The sequence below is a fragment of the Malaya genurostris genome, chromosome 3 (genome assembly GCF_030247185.1).
Source record: "Malaya genurostris strain Urasoe2022 chromosome 3, Malgen_1.1, whole genome shotgun sequence".
In the NCBI taxonomy this organism is placed as follows: domain Eukaryota; kingdom Metazoa; phylum Arthropoda; class Insecta; order Diptera; family Culicidae; genus Malaya; species Malaya genurostris.
Genome location: NC_080572.1, coordinates 53,082,877 through 53,103,906, shown reverse-complemented (window position 1 = coordinate 53,103,906; position 21,030 = coordinate 53,082,877). Strand labels below are relative to the sequence as shown.

The 21,030-nt window shown below is 34.4% G+C and overlaps 1 protein-coding gene across 1 annotated transcript; it reads right to left on the bottom strand.

The window, feature by feature from the left end:
• Positions 1 to 2,646: 2,646 nt before the first annotated feature.
• Positions 2,647 to 20,748, bottom strand: LOC131437829 (proton-associated sugar transporter A-like). Its single transcript, XM_058607441.1, has 7 exons — positions 20,030 to 20,748; positions 10,066 to 10,517; positions 9,484 to 10,007; positions 9,286 to 9,416; positions 3,660 to 3,834; positions 3,446 to 3,541; positions 2,647 to 3,349 (listed from the first exon to the last, which is right to left on the bottom strand). The coding sequence occupies exons 1-7, from the start codon at positions 20,155 to 20,157 to the stop codon at positions 3,218 to 3,220; spliced, it is 1,638 nt and encodes a 545-aa protein (XP_058463424.1). The 5' UTR covers positions 20,158 to 20,748; the 3' UTR covers positions 2,647 to 3,217.
• Positions 20,749 to 21,030: the final 282 nt, after the last annotated feature.

Here is a 21,030-nt window from a genome sequence, read left to right as displayed (position 1 = left end):
AAGCTTCTTCATGTGAATTCGGAAGTGAATGATGCAGGAAATCATTTCTGTTGTGATCAGCAAAAGAGCACGGAGGGGTGAGTAAATTAGCGAAATTAATAAATTTGCCTAATATGAGTAAAAAACTACAAGGATCAGCCCCATGAGGTTGTTCGAGCCATTGATGTGGAACAAGGCAACCAAAATTTCTAATGATCTATAGTCAAACAGTTCAATCAATCGTCACACTTTTGAATCCGCAGTTGCACGAGAGTCCTAGATTGATCTAGATTAGGAACCAACACCGACTTGATACATTCAAATCGAATCGTAGAAATATTTTCAATCAGATAATGAAATAATATTAATAATTGATACAAAATATACTGAGCTGTGAGTGTTTACAACCTGACCACATTTCTGCGTGTATTTTTTCTTGAGTTTCTAATTTGCACCCCTATATAGAAAATAAAGATGTGTTGCACATAAGAAAAGATGCCTTCAAACGGTTTAACTTAAGTTATGCACTGACAATTTAAGTCAATGTCTACGAGTTTGGGTGCACCAATCGCTTGGAATTATGGATTTTTTAACTTTCGGAAATTATATGATAGGTAGAAAGCAGATGTGGAATATAAACCACACAAAGTATGAAAGAATTTCAAAAAGTTTGTTTGGTCGGTCGTATCAAAATTTCATGCTTCTTGATGTATTTTGAATTCATTCAGCAATACCATGTTGGCGGAGTAATATCAATAAAACCAGTAAATAACATTAACATATATGTTGTGATTATCAATAATTATAATGATAAGACAAACATGTTCAATCATAAAGCATGTCATGCAGCTGATTAATTTACCCTGGTTAGCTTGAATATCATACACAGAAGTAACAGCCCGGGTTAACATTATTTAGTTTGAAATAAGAGTTAAAATATCCAAAATCATTTCAAAGCCTGCATGAGAAAATAGCAACAAAATATAAAATTCTACCATTGTAACTTCAAAGCAAGAGCAAAACATTTATAGAAGACGATTTTTTCAGTATTAGATTTTCTAGATTTGAGAATAGAATTTATCTTATCTTATTCTGATGCAGTATATTCAATTGTATTCCATTTAAAAAAGGAATCACTGGATCAATTGTACTTAATGAAATTGATATGACTCATCAATAACGAAATAAGATATAATAACAATTTTTGATGCTAAATAGAGTTTGTCTAATCTATCAAGAAGATTCCTTCGATTAAAAAACAAGAAAATATGAAGTACTGCTAAGACAGCACAGGAACATCAAGACAGGATATGATGATATTATTTGTTATTATTTTGATTTTCGTTTACTATTCACATCTACCCGGAAGTAATGCAAGTTTTGGTAGGGCAATTCAAACGCGCCTTTCAAACGCAGCGCCTGCTGTGTGCTCAAACCCTGTGCTCCTGTTACTTCCAAAAATGTCAATGTTAATGTCACGTCAAAAAGGGTTTTATTGAGTTTAATCAAAATAGTGCATCCTCATTAACATCATCAACCAACTGGAAGTAAAACAAAGTTTTTTGTCGCTTTAATCACTATGTGGTGTGAAATATTTTTCTAAACTAATTTTGCATGAAGCATTGCTATTGCGTAGAGAATGCTGTCAAATTAACAATATCAATGTGATTACGGTCCAAACTTATTATTTTCATAAAATTTTCATCAAGCATTTATTTTTCTTAATCTAGTATTCATTTTATTGCGAATGAAACAACGGTTGCGTACACGGGATGCATCAAACGAGAATATATGTTGAAACTACGTAAACCGTAACGTAACGAAACCGGTATTTTCCCCAACTCTGTTGATAAGGAGTGTTAAAAGAGCATTTTCCAAAGATACAAAATTGACAATGTTCCATGATTTTTGTAAAGTTCCATTGACACACGTAATCCTTGGTTATAAATTCCTGCAGGATTGCTGTTATTACTAATTTTCACACCCCCCCTCTGAGAGGTGTGAAAATTAGTAATAACAGCAATCCTTCAACGATTTCAGACGAAGATCATGTCATGTCTTATCTTGATCATATGTTATTTTCCTCCATCAAGATCTAAGCTGATCGAATCATCCAATGATTAAACTTACATGAATCAAGAATCATTTTAGCTCAAAATCACTATCGATTTTGTGTGACGGAAAATCCGTACCTGGTCAGAAGTGATCTTTACTGGGAAAGATCACAAGCGGCAGTGCTCTCGATTTTATGAGGTTTTGAACTTTATTTGCTAAGCCCTGTAAGCTACACTAAGGAAGTATGATTCCTTAGCTAATGAAATAATATATCTGTGTACCGCTAGGAGAATTAAAACAGATGATTAAAATGTTTCATCAATTCCAATCAAATACTTTTGTTAAACTATATAATAAATATTAATAGAATAATTTCGATGGTTTTGTAGTCTTAGAGATATTTTTTAATCTAATGACAGCATGTAATAAATCGATTTTCCCTCATATTTGTATTGTTTGTCATACATATTAAGTATGTATTGAGATGAATTTTATTTAGTTTAGTATCACAATTTGTGAAAAAGGGGGCGACGTCTTTTATGGACAGCCCCTATGAGAAAAACAAAATTCTATAATAAATCAGCGAAAAAATGAAGAAAACATTAAACATAATTATTCTAGCAAATAAATAATGTATTTCATATTTAGTTACTGAAATTTACCCTACACACACTAAGTGAAAAGCTACTTTATACACAAAACCGCTTCGGAATTTCTTATGAATATTTACAAAGATTTAGAATGATATTTATATAAAGAGGAGAACTACTGCTTCAAACACTTCTAAGTTACAGCAAATGGAATCCTTTTCTTAGTCTAAAACGTACTAGAATATAAACTAAATCCTAGAAACGATTTTTTTTAGCCTAATTTAACATCCTACTGTACTGTCATTTCGTTACACAAATATCACTAAAAGTATTTCCATGAATTGAACATCATATGCTCAGGCGGCATTGGCATCAGAAGAAAATATCCCCTATAAAAATTTCACTGTATTCTTCTCATTCAAACAACGAATGTTTCTTTCGATTTTCTTGTACTAGAATTCAATACTTAATTTTTGCTTATTTGTTAATCATCGCGTGGACTCGGTCTTTGTGTTTCGTTTTCTCATTCTCCGGTTCATCCTTCATTTTTGACCTCCTTTGTGTTGTACCGGTTTCGGGATACAGCCTATCGATTAAAGCTCCATGTAAAGTACTTGGCTTGCAGCAATCGCGGCGAGAAATGAGAATAAGCTCGCCGAATAGATCACGACCGTTGTCGTACCGAATGCATCAATGACGCTACCGATGGCAAGGGCTATTATAAGCTGAAGAGAATAGAAAGAAGACGAAAATCGATTTAGTTGATAAGATTCATTGCTGTAGCTAGAGTTTTGATATTACTAGTATTCGCCGTGACTAACCTGTGCCAAAAACAGCATACTACTCATTATAGATACGTCCGCTCCGAACCCCCGCCGCTGGCTCGATTCTACGTACATTCCATCCTTCATGGCAAACTGTTCTTACAGAAAAAAAATATTACATTATGTCAGGGTGATTGATCGATGGGAAATGTAATTGTACATTTCCAGTCGGGCTTTCAAAATAAGGATCAAATTGAACAATTCAAATTACCGAGTTTTTCGCGTGGTATTGTGAGATCAACAGAAACGGAATCGAGTAGATGGTGGCGTACATGATTCCTACGGTGGAACAGCTCACGAATACCATCCACTTCTCGTTGAACAGAGCCATCAACAGCATTCCGAGGCTATACGTTAACAGACCACCGATGTAGACCGGCCGTGCACTGGAGGAAGCAAAAAAAAAACAGACCAGCGTTAAAGGATATTCGATATAACAGTAATTTCATGCACTGAGAATGCAAGAAGATTGAGATTGAGTAATTCAACGATTTGGGTTTTAGTCTTTGTTAAGACGTAGAGCCGTCATGAGCTAGTTTTTAATATGATCAGTATCTAACGAGGAAAACAGATTGAAGCCTCTCTAATGGCTTCGACTTAACAGACGTTTTCTTTTCCAGATGTGATTCTTGCTTCCGGTAATTGATGAAAAAGTTCACTAACCAGAAGTAGAGTAGCGAAATATACATCAAGGAATGTTTACAAAAACGACTTCTACCCATGATTCGAAGCCACAAGGATCCTTTTGTCTTCTGGCCAGATCTTGCTTCTTGCCACTACTCAAAATCAACGGTAGAATGGAATACTACCAAAAATGTCACTTTCGTCCCAAAAGACATGAATCCACAAAATTGCCCACAACTTCGACCAATTGAGGAATTTTGGGCATTAACGAAGGCACATCTTAGGAAACATGTCTCGACAGCCGAAACCATTCAACAGTTCGAAAAAGATTGAAAAAATGTGTTAAAACTTGTCGCCAAGTAGTCTGTACGGAATTTAAAGAGGAACGTTCGCAAGAAGGTGCGCCAGCTAGTCTACAAAAGCTAAGTAACAGTTCGGCTGAAAAGTTCGTATCGTTTAATAGAAACACACATTTTTTTGCCAAAATTCGTTTTTATTATTCAACATAATTGCCATCAGAGGCGATACAGCGATTATAGCGATCTTCCAACTTTTCGATACCATTTTTGTAGTACGATTTGTCCTTTGCCTCAAAATAGGCCTCAGTTTCAGCGATTACCTCTTCATTGTTTCTAAATTTTTTACCAGCGAGCATTCTCTTGAGGTCTGAGAACAGGAAAAAGTCACTGGGGGCCAAATCTGGAGAATACGGTGGATGAGGGAGCAATTCGAAGCCCAATTCGTTCAATTTCAGCATGGTTTTCATCTACTTGTGACACTGTGCATTGTCTTGATGAAACAAAACTTTTTTCTTCTTCAAATGAGGCCGTTTTTTTGAAATTTCGTCCTTCAAACGCTCTAACAACGCTATATAATAGTAACTGTTGATGGTTTTTCCCTTTTCAAGGTAGTCGATGAAAATTAGACCATGCGAATCCCAAAATACAGACGCCATAACCTTACCGGCCGATTGTTGAGTCTTTCCACGCTTTGGGTTCGGTTCATCGCGTGCAGTCCACTCAGCTGACTGTCGATTGGACTCCGGAGTGAAGTGATGGAGCCATGTTTCGTCCATTGTTATATATCGACGAAAAAAATCGGTTTTATTTCGATATAACAGCTCCAAACACTGCTCAGAATCATCAATTCGTTGTTGTTTTTGATCGATTGTGAGCTCACGCGGCACCCATTTTGCACAAAGCTTTCTCATATCCAAATATTCGTGAATAATATGTCCAACACGTTCCTTTGATATCTTTAGGGTGTCAGCTATCTCGATCAACTTCACTTTACGGTCATTGAAAATCATTTTGTGGATTTTTTTCACGTTTTCATCGGTAACAGCCTCTTTTGGACGTCCACTGCGTTCATCGTCTTCGGTGCTCATATGACCAGTACGAAATTTGCAAACCACTTACGAATTGTTGCTTCGCCCGGTGCAGAGTCTAGATAACACTCATCAAGCCAGTTTTTGGTATCGGCGGCACTTTTTTTCATCAAAAAGTAGTGTTTCATCAACACACGAAATTCCTTTTTTTCCATTTTTTTCGCAATAACAAAAGTAGCTTCACTCAAAATGCAATATCTCACAAACTAATAATCAGACAGCTGTCAAATTTATACACGTATCTTTTGAAGGTTGGTACTAACTGAAAATGGTATGGATTTAATTCTAGTGGCGCCCTCTCATAGAAACGATACGAACTTTTCAGCCGATCTGTTAGCAAATGTTGAGAATAATATTCTGTTGTTGTAGTTTAATATTATAAGTATATCGAATAAAATTTGAATATCTAAAAAAGAACCTTTTTTCAACAGCCTATATGGTAGAATTTAATAAATAAGCGATTCCATAGAACAACATTTGAATTTAATATAATGAAAGAAGTTGAAAATTAATAAACTAATAAAAAGATTCAAAATTAGGCCTATATTTATTTATATATATATATATATATATATATATATATATATATATATATATATATATATATATATATATATATATATATATATATATATATATATATATATATATATATATATATATATATATATATATATATATATATATATATATATATATATATATATATATATATATATATATATATATATATATATATATATATATATATATATATATATATATATATATATATATATATATATATATATATATATATATATATATATAGATATATATATCATATCGATTTTTCTTTGTAACTTTGGATCTTTAGAGCTTAGGAACTTGGGAAATTCGAAACTACAGAACTTGAAAACTTGTAAATATTGAATTCGGAAAAGTAGGAGCTTGAGGGTTGGGAAAGTTTGGAACTTTAGAACCTTAGGACTTTAGAACTTTAGAACTTTAGAACTTTAGAACCTTAGGACTTTAGAACTTTAGAACTTTAGAACTTTAGAACTTTAGAACTTTAGAACTTTAGAACTTTAGAACTTTAGAACTTTAGAACTTTAGAACTTTAGAACTTTAGAACTTTAGAACTTTAGAACTTTAGAACTTTAGAACTTTAGAACTTTAGGACCTTAGGACTTTAGAACTTTAGAACTTTAGAACTTTAGAACTTTAGAACTTTAGAACTTTAGAACTTTAGAACTTTAGAACTTTAGAACTTTAGAACTTTAGAACTTTAGAACTTTAGAACTTTAGAACTTTAGAACTTTAGAACTTTAGAACTTTAGAACTTTAGAACTTTAGAACTTTAGAACTTTAGATCTTTAGAACTTTAGAACTTTAGAATTTTAGAACTTTAGAACTTTAGAACTTTAGAACTTTAGAACTTTAGAACTTTAGAACTTTAGAACTTTAGAACTTTAGAACTTTAGAACTTTAGAACTTTAGAACTTTAGAACTTTAGAACTTTAGAACTTTAGAACTTTAGAACTTTAGAACTTTAGAACTTTAGAACTTTAGAACTTTAGAACTTTAGAACTTTAGAACTTTAGAACTTTAGAACTTTAGAACTTTAGAACTTTAGAACTTTAGAACTTTAGAACTTTAGAACTTTAGAACTTTAGAACTTTAGAACTTTAGAACTTTAGAACTTTAGAACTTTAGAACTTTAGAACTTTAGAACTTTAGAACTTTAGAACTTTAGAACTTTAGAACTTTAGAACTTTAGAACTTTAGAACTTTAGAACTTTAGAACTTTAGAACTTTAGAACTTTAGAACTTTAGAACTTTAGAACTTTAGAACTTTAGAACTTTAGAACTTTAGAACTTTAGAACTTTAGAACTTTAGAACTTTAGGACTTTTGGACTTTTGGACTTTTGGACTTTTGGACTTTTGGACTTTAGAACTTTAGAACTTTAGAACTTTAGAACTTTAGAACTTTAGAACTTTAGAACTTTAGAACTTTAGAACTTTAGAACTTTAGAACTTTAGAACTTTAGAACTTTAGAACTTTAGAACTTTAGAACTTTAGAACTTTAGAACTTTAGAACTTTAGAACTTTAGAACTTTAGAACTTTAGAACTTTAGAACTATAGAACTTTAGAACTTTAGAACTTTAGAACTTTAGAACTTTAGAACTTTAGAACTTTAGAACTTTAGAACTTTAGAACTTTAGAACTTTAGAACTTTAGAACTTTAGAACTTTAGAACTTTAGAACTTTAGAACTTTAGAACTTTAGAGCTTTAGAACTTTAGAACTTTAGAACTTTAGAACTTTAGAACTTTAGAACTTTAGAACTTTAGAACTTTAGAACTTTAGAACTTTAGAACTTTAGAACTTTAGAACTTTAGAACTTTAGAACTTTAGAACTTTAGAACTTTAGAACTTTAGAACTTTAGAACTTTAGAACTTTAGAACTTTAGAACTATAGAACTTTAGAACTTTAGAACTTTAGAACTTTAGAACTTTAGAACTTTAGAACTTTAGAACTTTAGAATAGTGGAACTTTGTAAAATTGAAATTTTTTATTTTTGGGACCTAGGAATATTTAAGCTCTTGAACTTTTGGCTGGCTAGACCGATTCGCACAAACTGAGATGCTAATGAAAGATTACTTGGTCCCATCGCCTGCTTTTGGTTCGGGAGTAACGGTGTAAAATGTGCAAAAAAAGAAGAAAATACACTCAATTTTCTCAGAGACCGCTCATCCAATTTTCACAAGCGTAAGTTCAAACGAAAGGTCTTATAATCTCATATAACCCAACTTTGGGTTCAAAAACTACTGGCGGATATGCATAAAATTTCATTTTCAGGAGCATGTTTTTTATACATGACACGGAAATATCTAGCTAGATACATTCAAATAACCGTATAATTCTTCAATCAGACAGGTATGGTTAGTTGATTTTTGGTATAACGGATCATCATTCCGATTCCGAAAGTACCGGGAAAGTGTTCGTGTGGTTCAATCCGGAAACAACTAGAATTTTTGGAAACGCGTGACCCACCTTCATAAACTCAAATTTAAATGTAAAGTATTATGTTTCCAAAAGTTGCTGTAGAATTTTATCTAAATCTGGCTTTCGGTTTCGAAAATACCGAGTAGTGTGAATGAAATTGCAACCTTCAATTTATAGGTTATACTAGTTGCTGACCCAATGAACCGATTTCTGCTATACCGATTCCCAGCTCTCGGTTCCGAAAGTACCGAAAGTATTAGGTATACAAATTTATAGTAATCTGATAGAATTTTAACATATGCTTATCATGAAAATTGTCGTATTGTGAACTATGGAGGCTTCTCCCTTGTGAGGTCGGAATCATGTCATTTCTTGTAGATTGTTTTTTGACGGTTGAATGAAAGGTACGTAACTGAAATTTTGCACAGTCATTAGGTAAGATTTATTTATGACATATATTTTTAGGAGAGCCAAATACAAAGAACAGAGGAGCTCTATAAAGCGCGGTAATTGAACAATAGCTTTGAATTTTTTTTTTCGTATCTCAATGCCTCTAGTTTATTCTCTGCTCACCTTTTTACTGAACATACGCTAAAAAAATCAACGATCGCCCAATCGCTTTTGAGTCGCCATTTATAAATACCTCTCCTCCCCTATTTTTCTTATTTGACTCTAACGAATATTATGTATTATACATACACCTCGTCTAAATTCTGTTTGCTTTTCATACAACCATACACATACAAAATACAATATCTTCAGGAAATGACATGATTTCGACCCCACAAGGTAGAAACCCCCAATTTTATTAAAAGTATTTTTTTTCATATCTAACCTGAAACATTTGATGATCTTCTCTATGAACACTGAATAGAGAGCAGCAGAAGCGGTGAAGATGGCCATTCCCCAGCAACCGAATCTCACGCCTTCTTCGTATAAGTTGAGTTCTGGTGAGCCTACTGGCGCCTACATATATAGTAAAATATCAATGAAACATGGAATTGTTCAATATCAATATAATCATCTAACTTACAGCAACATCACCCCCGTAGACGGCAGTGCCTACGAAATCCGTGAAATACAGACAATAGCTGAGATAGCCTAATTGAGAGAACCATTGAGTGATGTAAATAATCACTAATGACCGAGGCATGTGACAGATATTTTTGATGAAGTTGGAAAAAGTTAGTTGCGGGTCTTCTTCTTCTTCAATGGTAAGGGGGACTATTTCCAACTTGTTGGGGTCTTTGACAGAACTGGAAATGTTGTAGATGGTTAGCTGCCGTCGCTTCTCAGCCTCGAACATAGTCTGTGTGATTGGACGTAGCATTTCATCTGCTTCCAGTTCAGGTAGCGAAACTTCTCGGAAGCTAGACAGCGATGCAATCAAACCAACGACCATGACAATAACAACAATTGAGAAAACCGTTGCCTCATTGCTTCCCATCAGGGATCCAAAATCCGTTTGTACCCAATTGATTGCACCCAGCATGTACCCACCAGTTCCACCGATGCCACCAATAATCATTGCCGTGGTAAGAACTCGGGTGTGATCCTCTGGAAACAGTCCACTGTACAGTTGTTGTTAAACACAGACAAAATGAAATGAACTTACCTAAAATGCACACATCCATGAAATAAGTCCGTCCTACTCCGCTGCTAGTCTCGACATCAAAATCCGTCAGTACCAATCCGATAACGGTGATCAGAACACCCCACCGAAAGCCGGTCATCAATTCCACTGGCACGTCTGGATCCCCCAGTAGTATTCCGATATCCTTGCCATGCGGCAGAATCAATAGCCCGGTTATACACGCAGCACCCAGCGTCAGCAGAATCGGTCTCCGACGACCCCAAAAAGCTCGAATCTGATCGCTGAAGGACGCTATCATGGGGGCACAAAAAAATCCCAAAACCGGAGCAAAAGCCCAACCCATGGTCATTACGGTATAGCTGAGCCCATTGCTCAGCAACAGTGGAGTGACGTACGCAGTTTCAACCGCATAGCAGAACTCCACACCCAGCTGGTACAACGTTAGCCATAGTATCTCCAAGCGAGTTTTGGGTCTGGAAATGAAAGGGTTCATAAAGAAGTTAGTTTATCGTTGATAAAATAGTAATAGTAATAACAATAGTCAGTTGAAATTGGTATCACACATTTCATAAAATCAACCAAACACAACCAACTTCACAATTGGCGAAAGCAACCGATTAACGTGGGCATTCTTTACTGTACGCACAGATAGGTAAATGATACGGCATAGTTGCACGAAAAACTCTCGTATAGATGCACCAACTTAAACATGGTATGCCTCGTAACATGAAATAAACACTGAGAAAGTTTTGAGATCAGTTTGGAGATATCGTGTTTATTTGACGTCGTCGGCCTCGAATGAAATGTCGATTTTTAAGGTTATACACGGAACGACCGAAATCAGCTCTGCGCCTAATTCGTATTACTGTTTTTGAATTAGTTGATTTTAACAACAAAATTGCCAAAATAACTATGAAATTAGTTAAAATTGAGAATTTACTTTGCTGAAAAAAAACTCTTATTTTTAGAGAATTTGTTTAGTTGGCGAATATTTTGGACAGAAACCAGCAATATTTCAAACCAACACGAAATTCTCATTGACAACTAATTTTGTTATTAAAATCAGAAAATTTGATTCTATTTGTCTATCACTATCATTGCTGAAGGACAGTACAAAGAAAACAAAAATGAAATTGGTTTTATTAACAAGTTTATTAGCCAAAAGCCCATGAGAAGTGTCAACGCAAAACAATCCATTAAACAGCTAAAAAGGACAGTCTTGTTGAAACTGCTTGCAATTTATTTAGATGTTTTTCGCATGTGTTACGATATATCCATATATAAATTTCTAAACCGATATGTAAAAATGACGTAAACTGTTAGTGGAAAGTGTATTTATTCCAAATTTGTGCGCATTTGATTGTGCGATTGTGCGTAATAATGTTTTTACGCGGAACAGTGAAGTGAGTTTCGAATGTACTCTAAATGTACATGTCAAATGATGTTTTTTGTATCTTCCAACCTTCCGGGCCACGCCGTCCCGTGTACTACTTGTATTCGGTTTTTGTTCTCCGAGTGCTCAAAGTATTCAGTGAGAGAGTCGATTTCGCGAAGTCGAATGAAGAAAACAGCGATTTAGAAGAAAAATTTTCAAAAAGAAGTTTATGTTTCGTTTATGTCTTTTTCTCCAATACAACATCGTATTTATACCTGCCAATATAGAAAAGATAATCGTGACTGAAATTTGTTTCGGTAGGAGTGTGCCATCTAGTGGCTAGTAGTCACTACGGTGTTAACGTTTTTTCAGTGACAGTGCGCCATATAGCTGCAAATTGCAGAAGCCAATTCAACCATTTGTGTTGGTTGAAAACAACGTTTTATTTCTCTAATTCATCTAAAAAATTTGTTGAATGGAAATGAAGTGTGCCTTAGCTAAGAAATGACAGCAGGTTTAATTGGTGAATTCAACTAAAAAAATAGCCATTTCAACAAATATTTTATTATTATTAAGGGAATTAGAATTAAAAAATCTAAACTAACAAAAGTAAGATTTTTTAGTTGTCTCAAAAAATAACTAACTAAAATCAGAAAATCAACTTATATCTTCGCCAAAATGCTGATTTCGGTCTTTCCGTGTATAAATACAACAAGGTAAATAAAAACTACTATAAATTATCGTACTAAGATATGCATTTTAATCTTATTAAATACTTGCAGCAGTAATCGAAGTTACTTCACGGAGTCTAAATGATTCAAAATTCAAGAAAGTTTTAAAACCACAAGGATAATTTTTTTTTTAATATTACCATTTAATTCTGTTATAAGTATATCACGTCACTATACAAATTCACTATGTATCTCACGACACTATAAATCTTGTATAATAAACGTCACATCACATATGCACATTTCGAATACAATTTATATTCTTCTTCAGTGTGATAGTTTTGTTTAGTTATTGCTAAAAATCATTCTGTTCAAACACTCAAACGAAAAGTTAATTTTAAAACCAGCTAAATGATCAACAATAAATTTATTCGGAAGTAAACTGATATTTTACTAATACTTTTCTTGAATATATGTAAGTCAAGTCACTTTTTGAAAGATTCCGTAGTAAGAATACCACAGATTTTATTTTAAGCTTTGAAATTTTCTTTCAGTTGAAATATTAATTCAAAAATAGTTTATTTGCTCGGAAAATTTTTCTTTTATTTATGCTCGGAAAAATTTTCGCTCGTGTCATAAAGTAAAGAAATTATTTAGAAAATTCAAAATTTCAACTACATGAACTATCAAGTCTATGTATCTTTACACATAATTCGAATTCATTCATACGCTAATCTTGCGGTCTTGTCTCAGACATTCTCTACTCCTAGATTTTCTGTAAACCACTGCGATTAGTAGGGCAAGAAAAAGGGTAATCTCTAAAATACTTTTCATGGCCCATTAAAAGAACACCAAAATGTTTGTATGGGCATCCTCTTGCATAACCTACAAATTGAAACAGTTCTCTGGTCGGTTAAGTAATCTCTGAAAAAAACACGTATTCCGCAACCTGAATATGAGAATCGGTTATGCCGAAATCGGTTCGTATGGCCACCAACTATCATGACATAACTCATGGGCTGAACAGTCCCGGGCCCAACACATAGATGGAGCTAGTTTTATTGCAGTCACCATTTTGCCTTTCTCATATAGAAAGGCTGTACAATCACTGTGAAACCCAACGTTTGAACCGAGGGCCGATTTTCATATACCATTCGACTCACCTAGACGAACGCAAATGTTTGTGTGGAGTTCTGCTGATTGTGTGTGCATATGTGTGTATGTAACAAATAATGTCACTCAATTTTCTCAGAGATGGCTAAACCGATTTTCACAAATTCATTTTCCAATATAAGGTCTTATGATCTAACAAAGTGCTATTGAATTTTATCCAGATCCGACCTCCGGTTCCGGTAATTACAGGCTGATATGGACAAAAAAAGGAAAAAAAAACTGTCACTCACTTTTCCCAGAAATGGCGTGGCCGATTTTCCCAAGCTAAGGTTCAAACGAAAGATCTTACGGTCCCATATATCGCCACTGAATTTTATCTTTATCCGACTTCTGGTTCCGGAATTACAAGGCAATATGTGCAAATCTATGAAAACAAGCGCACTCAATTATTTCGGAAATTTCTTAACCGATTTTCAAAAACTAAAATGCAAATGAAAGTCTTGAAATTCTTAAAAAAAGTCCCCGAAAAGTTGATCCAGATCCGACTTTTAAAGCGCGATAAATGGAAAATTTTCAATTCCATGAGGATGATTATCCTAAATGCGCATCAAGTGTCGATCGAACGATGACGATTTCTAGTAAACAACTTCCGTTCTAATAGCGTTGTAATTAGTGTTCATAAAGCAAAGTCTTGGCATTACATTCCTTTGGTGGAATTTGGCCTTTCTGTTTCAACAGACTTCGCAGCCGATTCTTAGTGTACAGAATCATTGCATGGCTAGTACTATGGATCCTACTGACACTAAGAATCCTTCCAGGTCGGGGCTCGAACATACGACATCTGGCTTGTAAGACCAGCGTCCTATGCATTGAACCGCCAATCCGGGACATACACACTATGAAAAATCATGTAAATTTGCGTCTCGATAGATGCACCTAAAAGGAACGTTGTAATTCACTTAAATTTTCAACACAAAGCTTGTAGAAATATGTTTTAACATCGAAACAAACTTAAAATTGAATTTTACATGACAAAAGATGTAAAATTCTATCATCACCACATAAATTACGGCATGCTTGAATTTACGTCCAAAATGTCAACAAGAAACAGAAGGAAAATGAGGGTATCGTACACACTTAGGAAAAGTTACATCTTTATAAATTCGCATAAAAGGAGCGTCGCGATTCACTTACATTCACAATACAAAGCATGTAAAGATAAGTCATATCATTAACTTCATAGTTAGTTTAGCTGAAGCCTACATCGATACAGACGCAAAATTTATGTTTAAATGTAATATTGTGTCATCACCGAAGAAATTACGGCATGCTTGAATTTACGTCAAGCGTAAATTTCTTTTTTTTAAGAGTGTAGGTTGAAACCGACACGAATAAAAATCCGTTGCCGGTGCCATGAAAGCATGAACTATGTCAATCATACCTTATTATTCATGATTTCTTGAGCAAAATGGTTGATATCATGAACAATAACTCATCGACCATGAACATTTTCATGATATCAATTATTTTGCTCATGAAATTTCATGAGAAAACATGTTTCGTGATTTCATGATTTTTAATCCTGGCACCAGCAATGGATTTTTATCCGTGCATACAAACTATCGAGATTTTATTCAAGTGCCAAAAAGGAAAAGTATTTTGAAGAATATTTTGAGAATATTAGTGATATAAACAAAGCACTATTGCGCCACTAGGTGGATTCAAATAGGTCCTCTTATCCATTAGTGCAACTCATTTGAAGGTGGAATTAAACTTGTTGCCTGTTATGTTTGATGCCGGGTACTTTGATTATAATCATGAGATTTTTGTGTGAGGCCCCCCTTCGTAAATGGTTCTCAAGGCTGCAACTGGTACTTTAACTCGTTTTTTTCTCTTACTATGCATCCTGCATTCAAAATATGCCAATCATGATGACTGGTGGTGCCTATTGGATCGATAATTCTCTATATAGTGTTAAATTTGTTCTTTCACGAATCAATTTCAATACGTCATTCTATTCATTTTCAATGTTAGACGAATACAGAATAAATGATTTTTTTTTTGTCTTTCTTATATAGCATTTCAATGTGTTTTGTCGCTTACGTCACTTATACCATCATATATCTGGAACCAAAAGTCACAACCATTTGATCTTCGAACTTGATCAATGACCCGACAGTAGCTTTCAAACGAGCCCAAGTTTGTTGAAATCGGTTCAGCCATCTCTGAGAAAATTGAGCGCGTTCAAATACAACGCTTTTTGTCGGTTACTTCACTTATACAATCATATCTCCGAAACCAAAAGTCACAACCATTTGAACTTCGAACTTGATCAATGACCCGACAGTAGCTTTCAAACGAGCCCAAGTTTGTTAAAATCGGTTCAGCCATCTCTGAGAAAATTGAGCGCGTTCAAATATCTTCGAAAAGTGCACACACATACACACACACATACATACACACACATACATACACACACACACACACACACAGACATTTTCCGATCTCGTCGATCTGAGTCGAATGGTATATAACACTATGAGTCTCCGAGGCTCCGTTCGAAAGTCGGTTTTTCCAGCAATTCTAATACCTTTCTATAGAGAATGGCAAAAACCGTTACTTTTGTCATGATTAAAAAATCATAAAACCAATCATTTTATGTTTTCCTGAAGTCATGATAATTGTTTGTGATTTTATGATCCGAAGGATTTGAAGCAAGGTTAATACGTTTTCAGCCATGACAATTAATCATGGTAGAAAACACGTTATTTGAGGAATGTATTCCGGATGTCACTTTGAATCAAGTGATAATCTGATAGATTTTGGAATAGATTATTGAGAGTACGAAAAGGAGACATTGAAAAAATGATAATGAACGGACTAGGCACGGCTATGCTTTTCATTTGGCAGACAGCAAAGTAATTAGTAAATTAGTATGGTTAAATCTGAATGCATTCGTCTATGTTTAATTTTGTTGTTAGAATAGCATTCTAAGAGCTAGCATAAACCAAAAAAGAATTCGATTATAACTTTGAAACGCTATCTTATTAAAGTCATGAAAACTGCTTTACTTGGCCACCTGTTTTAATTTTTTTTTCATAGACATAAAAGCACAAGCTGTATTGACTTAGTTAAATATTTAAAACAATACGATTTTTCAAGCAGTATAAAGTTATCATTACTCGGTTAGTTACATAAGTATTTCTAAGATTTCGATATGAAATTTGTTTTTATGAGTTCAACTAACACGTTTTTTCACACAATTCATTTGAGTGTATTCTTAAAAGCAAAATCGAGCCCGGAACAAGATAACACATTTTTTTATCTTTGAAAACGAAATATTTTCATAACAATTTAAAAGAAATCGGATTAAATAAATCAAAATTATCTTCTAAGGATATCTACTAAGTGGAACTCACTTTTTTCTCTTACCATGCATCCTGCATTAAAAATATGCCAATCATGATGACTGGTGGTGCCTATTGAATCGATAATTCTCTATATAGTGTTAAATTTATTCTTTCACAAATAAATTTCAATACGTCATTCACTTTATTGCTATTCAAAGGCGTAGCATTTGATCATTATTTGAAGTAAAAAAATCCAAAACCAAAGGAATCGTATTAAAATGTACGTTCAACACTCTATTTAATTTCATTTATATTTAAAATCTTTATATTTTTTAACATAATGCCTGAGTAGATGCCATCACCATCGTAGCAGAAAAACGCCCAAAGTTACTCTCATCAGTTAAAGATGCGTTACGTTTAAATTTAAGCGAAGTTAGTTCATGACCTGAAGTTAGTTCATTTTAACCATGATATCGGTATAGCGATCGATTAAATGGAATGATGTGAAATTTTAACACAGAGGGCAGTAGTGTCCTTGATGCAATGCGAGAATAAATCAGCTAAATATTGTTTACAATTCGATTTCAGTATATTTCCAAAATGAGTACGCCGCCGCGAAATACATGAAAAAGTTGTGCGGGTCTGTCGGTATATTGTCGGAAAAAGACGAAAAAGTGATTTGTGACCTGTATTTGAAAAAAAAGTTTAAATATATCGTGCGGAACTTTTCCCAAATTATTTGAAATTTCGAAGTACTTTGCCAAAACTGATGTTGAGTGAAAAACATGTGCAAAATTTTCCCTAGTAAAAGTAAAGTAAATTACAACAAATCTATTTTCGGCTATAGTTTTTGTGTGTTTCATTTCTCGAAAAGACAATATATGGAACACTTGTAGAACTAATTTGATACTATGATTTTGCTGAAGAAAGTATGTTGATACGTTAAGGCGTTTAAGAGTTATGTAATGTTTTTGAGTTTTTTGAAGGTATTTTTAAAACTAATTTAAATCAGTTAAAAAAATAACACCCTTAAAATTTTCTCTTGAATTTTTATTTATATAATGACCTTTCAGGAACCACATAGGATACATTTTCATCGATCTGGCATCTAATTAATATTGATATTTCAAGCTTGACTAGTTTTTGAAGAAAAAATAATCATAACTTTTTACTGGTAGCTCATATGAAAAAGCTTGGTTAAGCAAAATTATGCGCAATAATTAGTACAACAACTCTTTCGAAGAAAACTTTTCCGTAGAACGTTTCACAAAAAAGTGAGAACAAAATAAGTGATTTTTCAGGAGCCACCCTACTTTTACTTGGGAAAATTGATATAACTCGATCAAACGAAAAGCTACAGCTAAACTTTATTGCACAACAAAATTATTTTTGAGTTCAATTAAAAAAGTTAGATTTCAGATTTCAATCTAAATGAGTACCATCCTAGTAACATTTTTCATCAAAAGGAGCGCCATTTGATTACAAACAACTTTCGTGAAGACACCAACTACAAAAAACTAATATATAATAGTGAAAATATTTTTGTCACGCTAATTTCCCATTTCGGACCATAGTGCAATCCAATTGAGAACGTTCGGACTCAAATTAAGATGAAGCTTGGGAAGAATCGACCACACAATTTGAAACAGCTTGTTCGCCGAAGGTGTCAAGCCATTATAAACGCTGGAGAAGACTGGACTTGCTATTAATGTATTTGCATGCAAGTTTTTGATCTAATAAAACAATATTCAAAAGTATTTTCATGTTGAGTCTTTTCATTTTCTCACAACAGTGACCACACTCTTATGTAACAGACTGTACAAGCTGCTTAAAGTAAAAACGTCAATTTGAGGAGTATGTTTTTCATAAGTAGAGCACATGGCTACTTTTAGGTAACGAATTCTTTAATTTTGTTAAAACATTTCTCTAGTTTGCAGAACTATCATGTTAGTCTATGACTAAATGAACACATTCTGATTTTCATAAAATCAAATTCAAATAACAGGACTGATAGTCCCATAAATAATTTGCTGCATGTTATCCAAATCCAATTTCCGGTTCTTTAATAACAAGGTGATATGTTTTAAATTTTGTAACCATCATACGAAAATTTTTTTATGTTGGGCTCAAAACTGTTCCTAGTTGTATTTCATATTAGTTGATGCTTGTTCCGGGTTGGCATACATAGGGCACTGGTCTTACAAACCAGTTGTCCTATGTTTGAGCCCCGACCTGGAAGGATTCGTAGTGTCAGTACACGAAACGACCGAAATTAGCTCTGCGCTTAATTCGTATTACTCTTTTTGAATTAGTTGATTTAAAACAACAAAATTTCCAACATATCAATTCAATTAGTTAAAAATTGAAAATTTACTCTACTGAAAAAACTCTTATTTTTAGAGAATGTGATTAGTTGGTTAATATCCTAGACACAAACCACCAATATTTCAATCCAACACGGAAGTCTCACTGACAACTAATTTTGTGACTAAAATCAGAAAACTAGGCTCTATTTTTCCATCGCCATTATTTCTGAAGGACAGCACAAAGAAAACAAAAATGAAATGGTTTTATTAACAAGTTTATTAGCCAAAAACTCATGAGAAATGTCAAAGCAAAACAATCCATTAAAAAGCTAAAAATGACAGTCTTGTTGAAACTGCTTGCAAATTGTTTTGATGTTGTTCGCATGTGTTACGATATATCCATATATAAATTTCTAAACCGATATGTAAAAATGACGTAATCTCTTAGTGGAGAGTGTATTTATTCAGAATTTACACGGAACAGTGAAGTGAGTTTCGAATGTTGCACTCTAATTGTATATGTTAAATGATATTTTTTGTATCTTCCAACCTTCCGGGCTACGCCGTCCGCTGTACTACTTGTATTCGGTTTTTGTTTTCCGAGTGCTCAAAGTTTTCAGTGAGAGAGTCGATTTCGCGAAGTCGAATTATGAAAACAGCGATTTGGAAGAAAAATTTTCAAAAAGAAGTTTATGTTTCGTTTATGTCTTTTTCTCCAATACAATATCGTATTTATACCTGCCAATATAGAAAAGACTACCACGACAGAAAATCAACTAATTTTTTCGTCAAAATGCTGATTTCGGTCTTTCCGTGATGATAAAAGTCCAGCATAGTATCTTTACATGGACACTCGTACCGTTGATCAAAATGGGTTAACTACAGTAAACAATTTGGTCGAAATATCCGGTAGAGCACCGTAACGTTTCTGGAAACCAGTTGCTCGTTACTTGATGAAACCGGTTAACCTAACACTTCACGAAGTCCGATGCTCTTGGTATTGAGTATCGGAAAGACTGGTACCTTTCTAAGCTGCCGCAAGTCCTTCAATAAAGGTAAACTGCTTTACATGCTTACGAACCCCATCTGGTTCAATCCGGAACAACCAACTACTTGAACTTGTTTCTGCTAGCGTTCAACGGTAAAGCCTCAGCTGCCGGGTCAACTTACCTGAACAGATGCGAGTAATCCTTTTTCTGGTTCTTCGCGTGCTCGAATCGCGTCCGCAACATACTCTCCATAATGGCAGCATCATTCGGCTGATGGAGCGCAGTTCCCTTTTCCGCAATGTGATTCATTCTGATTTCGTTGTTGTTGTTTTGTTGTTCTCCTTCAAAACTCCACTTTACGAAAAAAAAAAACACAAATCCGCTAACACACGATCGACTCGTCACGATCTACTGCTATTATCAACCGAACGCCACTGTAGCACAAGCCGAATATGACTGCGGTATTATTCCAAGACGCACGTGCCAACGACCCGCACTACTGTTATGGTTGCCTCTGATCAGGCGGTTATCCTGCTCGAACGAAGCATCCTACTGAACGGACGGGTAAATTCCATAGTTCTACTACTGTTGACGCGTTCGATTGAAGCTATTGTTGTCGAAGTGCTTCACTAATCGCATACAAAATATTCTGTCACAATCCGAACGATCGTTCCGAGCGAACTGAAACCGTGGAAAAATGGCAGCACACCATTTATACTGAATCCACTTGGAGGGAGATAATTTGTCACCCATTCACAGCAGCAGATAATACGTTATGGTTCCAATTAAAAGCCCATTCCGCACGGGTCATTGGTGAACATGAATAATAAAAATCGCAATCCGATTTTCGACGACTGCTATATAGATTAGCTTGTTTTGGATTCGGTACCTTTAGCAGCTGCTGTTAGACATGTGTGTAATCATCTCACAGTTATTGTTGTAAAAATGCCACGGTAATCAGATTCCGTCTAGTCCATATTCAAGCGATAAGTCTACGTTGGCACTTCAAATCGTTCGTCTCATCGGGACGGCGATTGACAAAGATCCTGCTGCCTACAGGCCGAGAAGATTCCCCCGAGAAGCCCTCACTACAGGTACTGCTGGAACTCGCTTACCTTATCGGTCTCTCTGCTTGTGAATAGACCGTGAACTCGTGTAGGGGTAAACGTAGAACTGAATTAC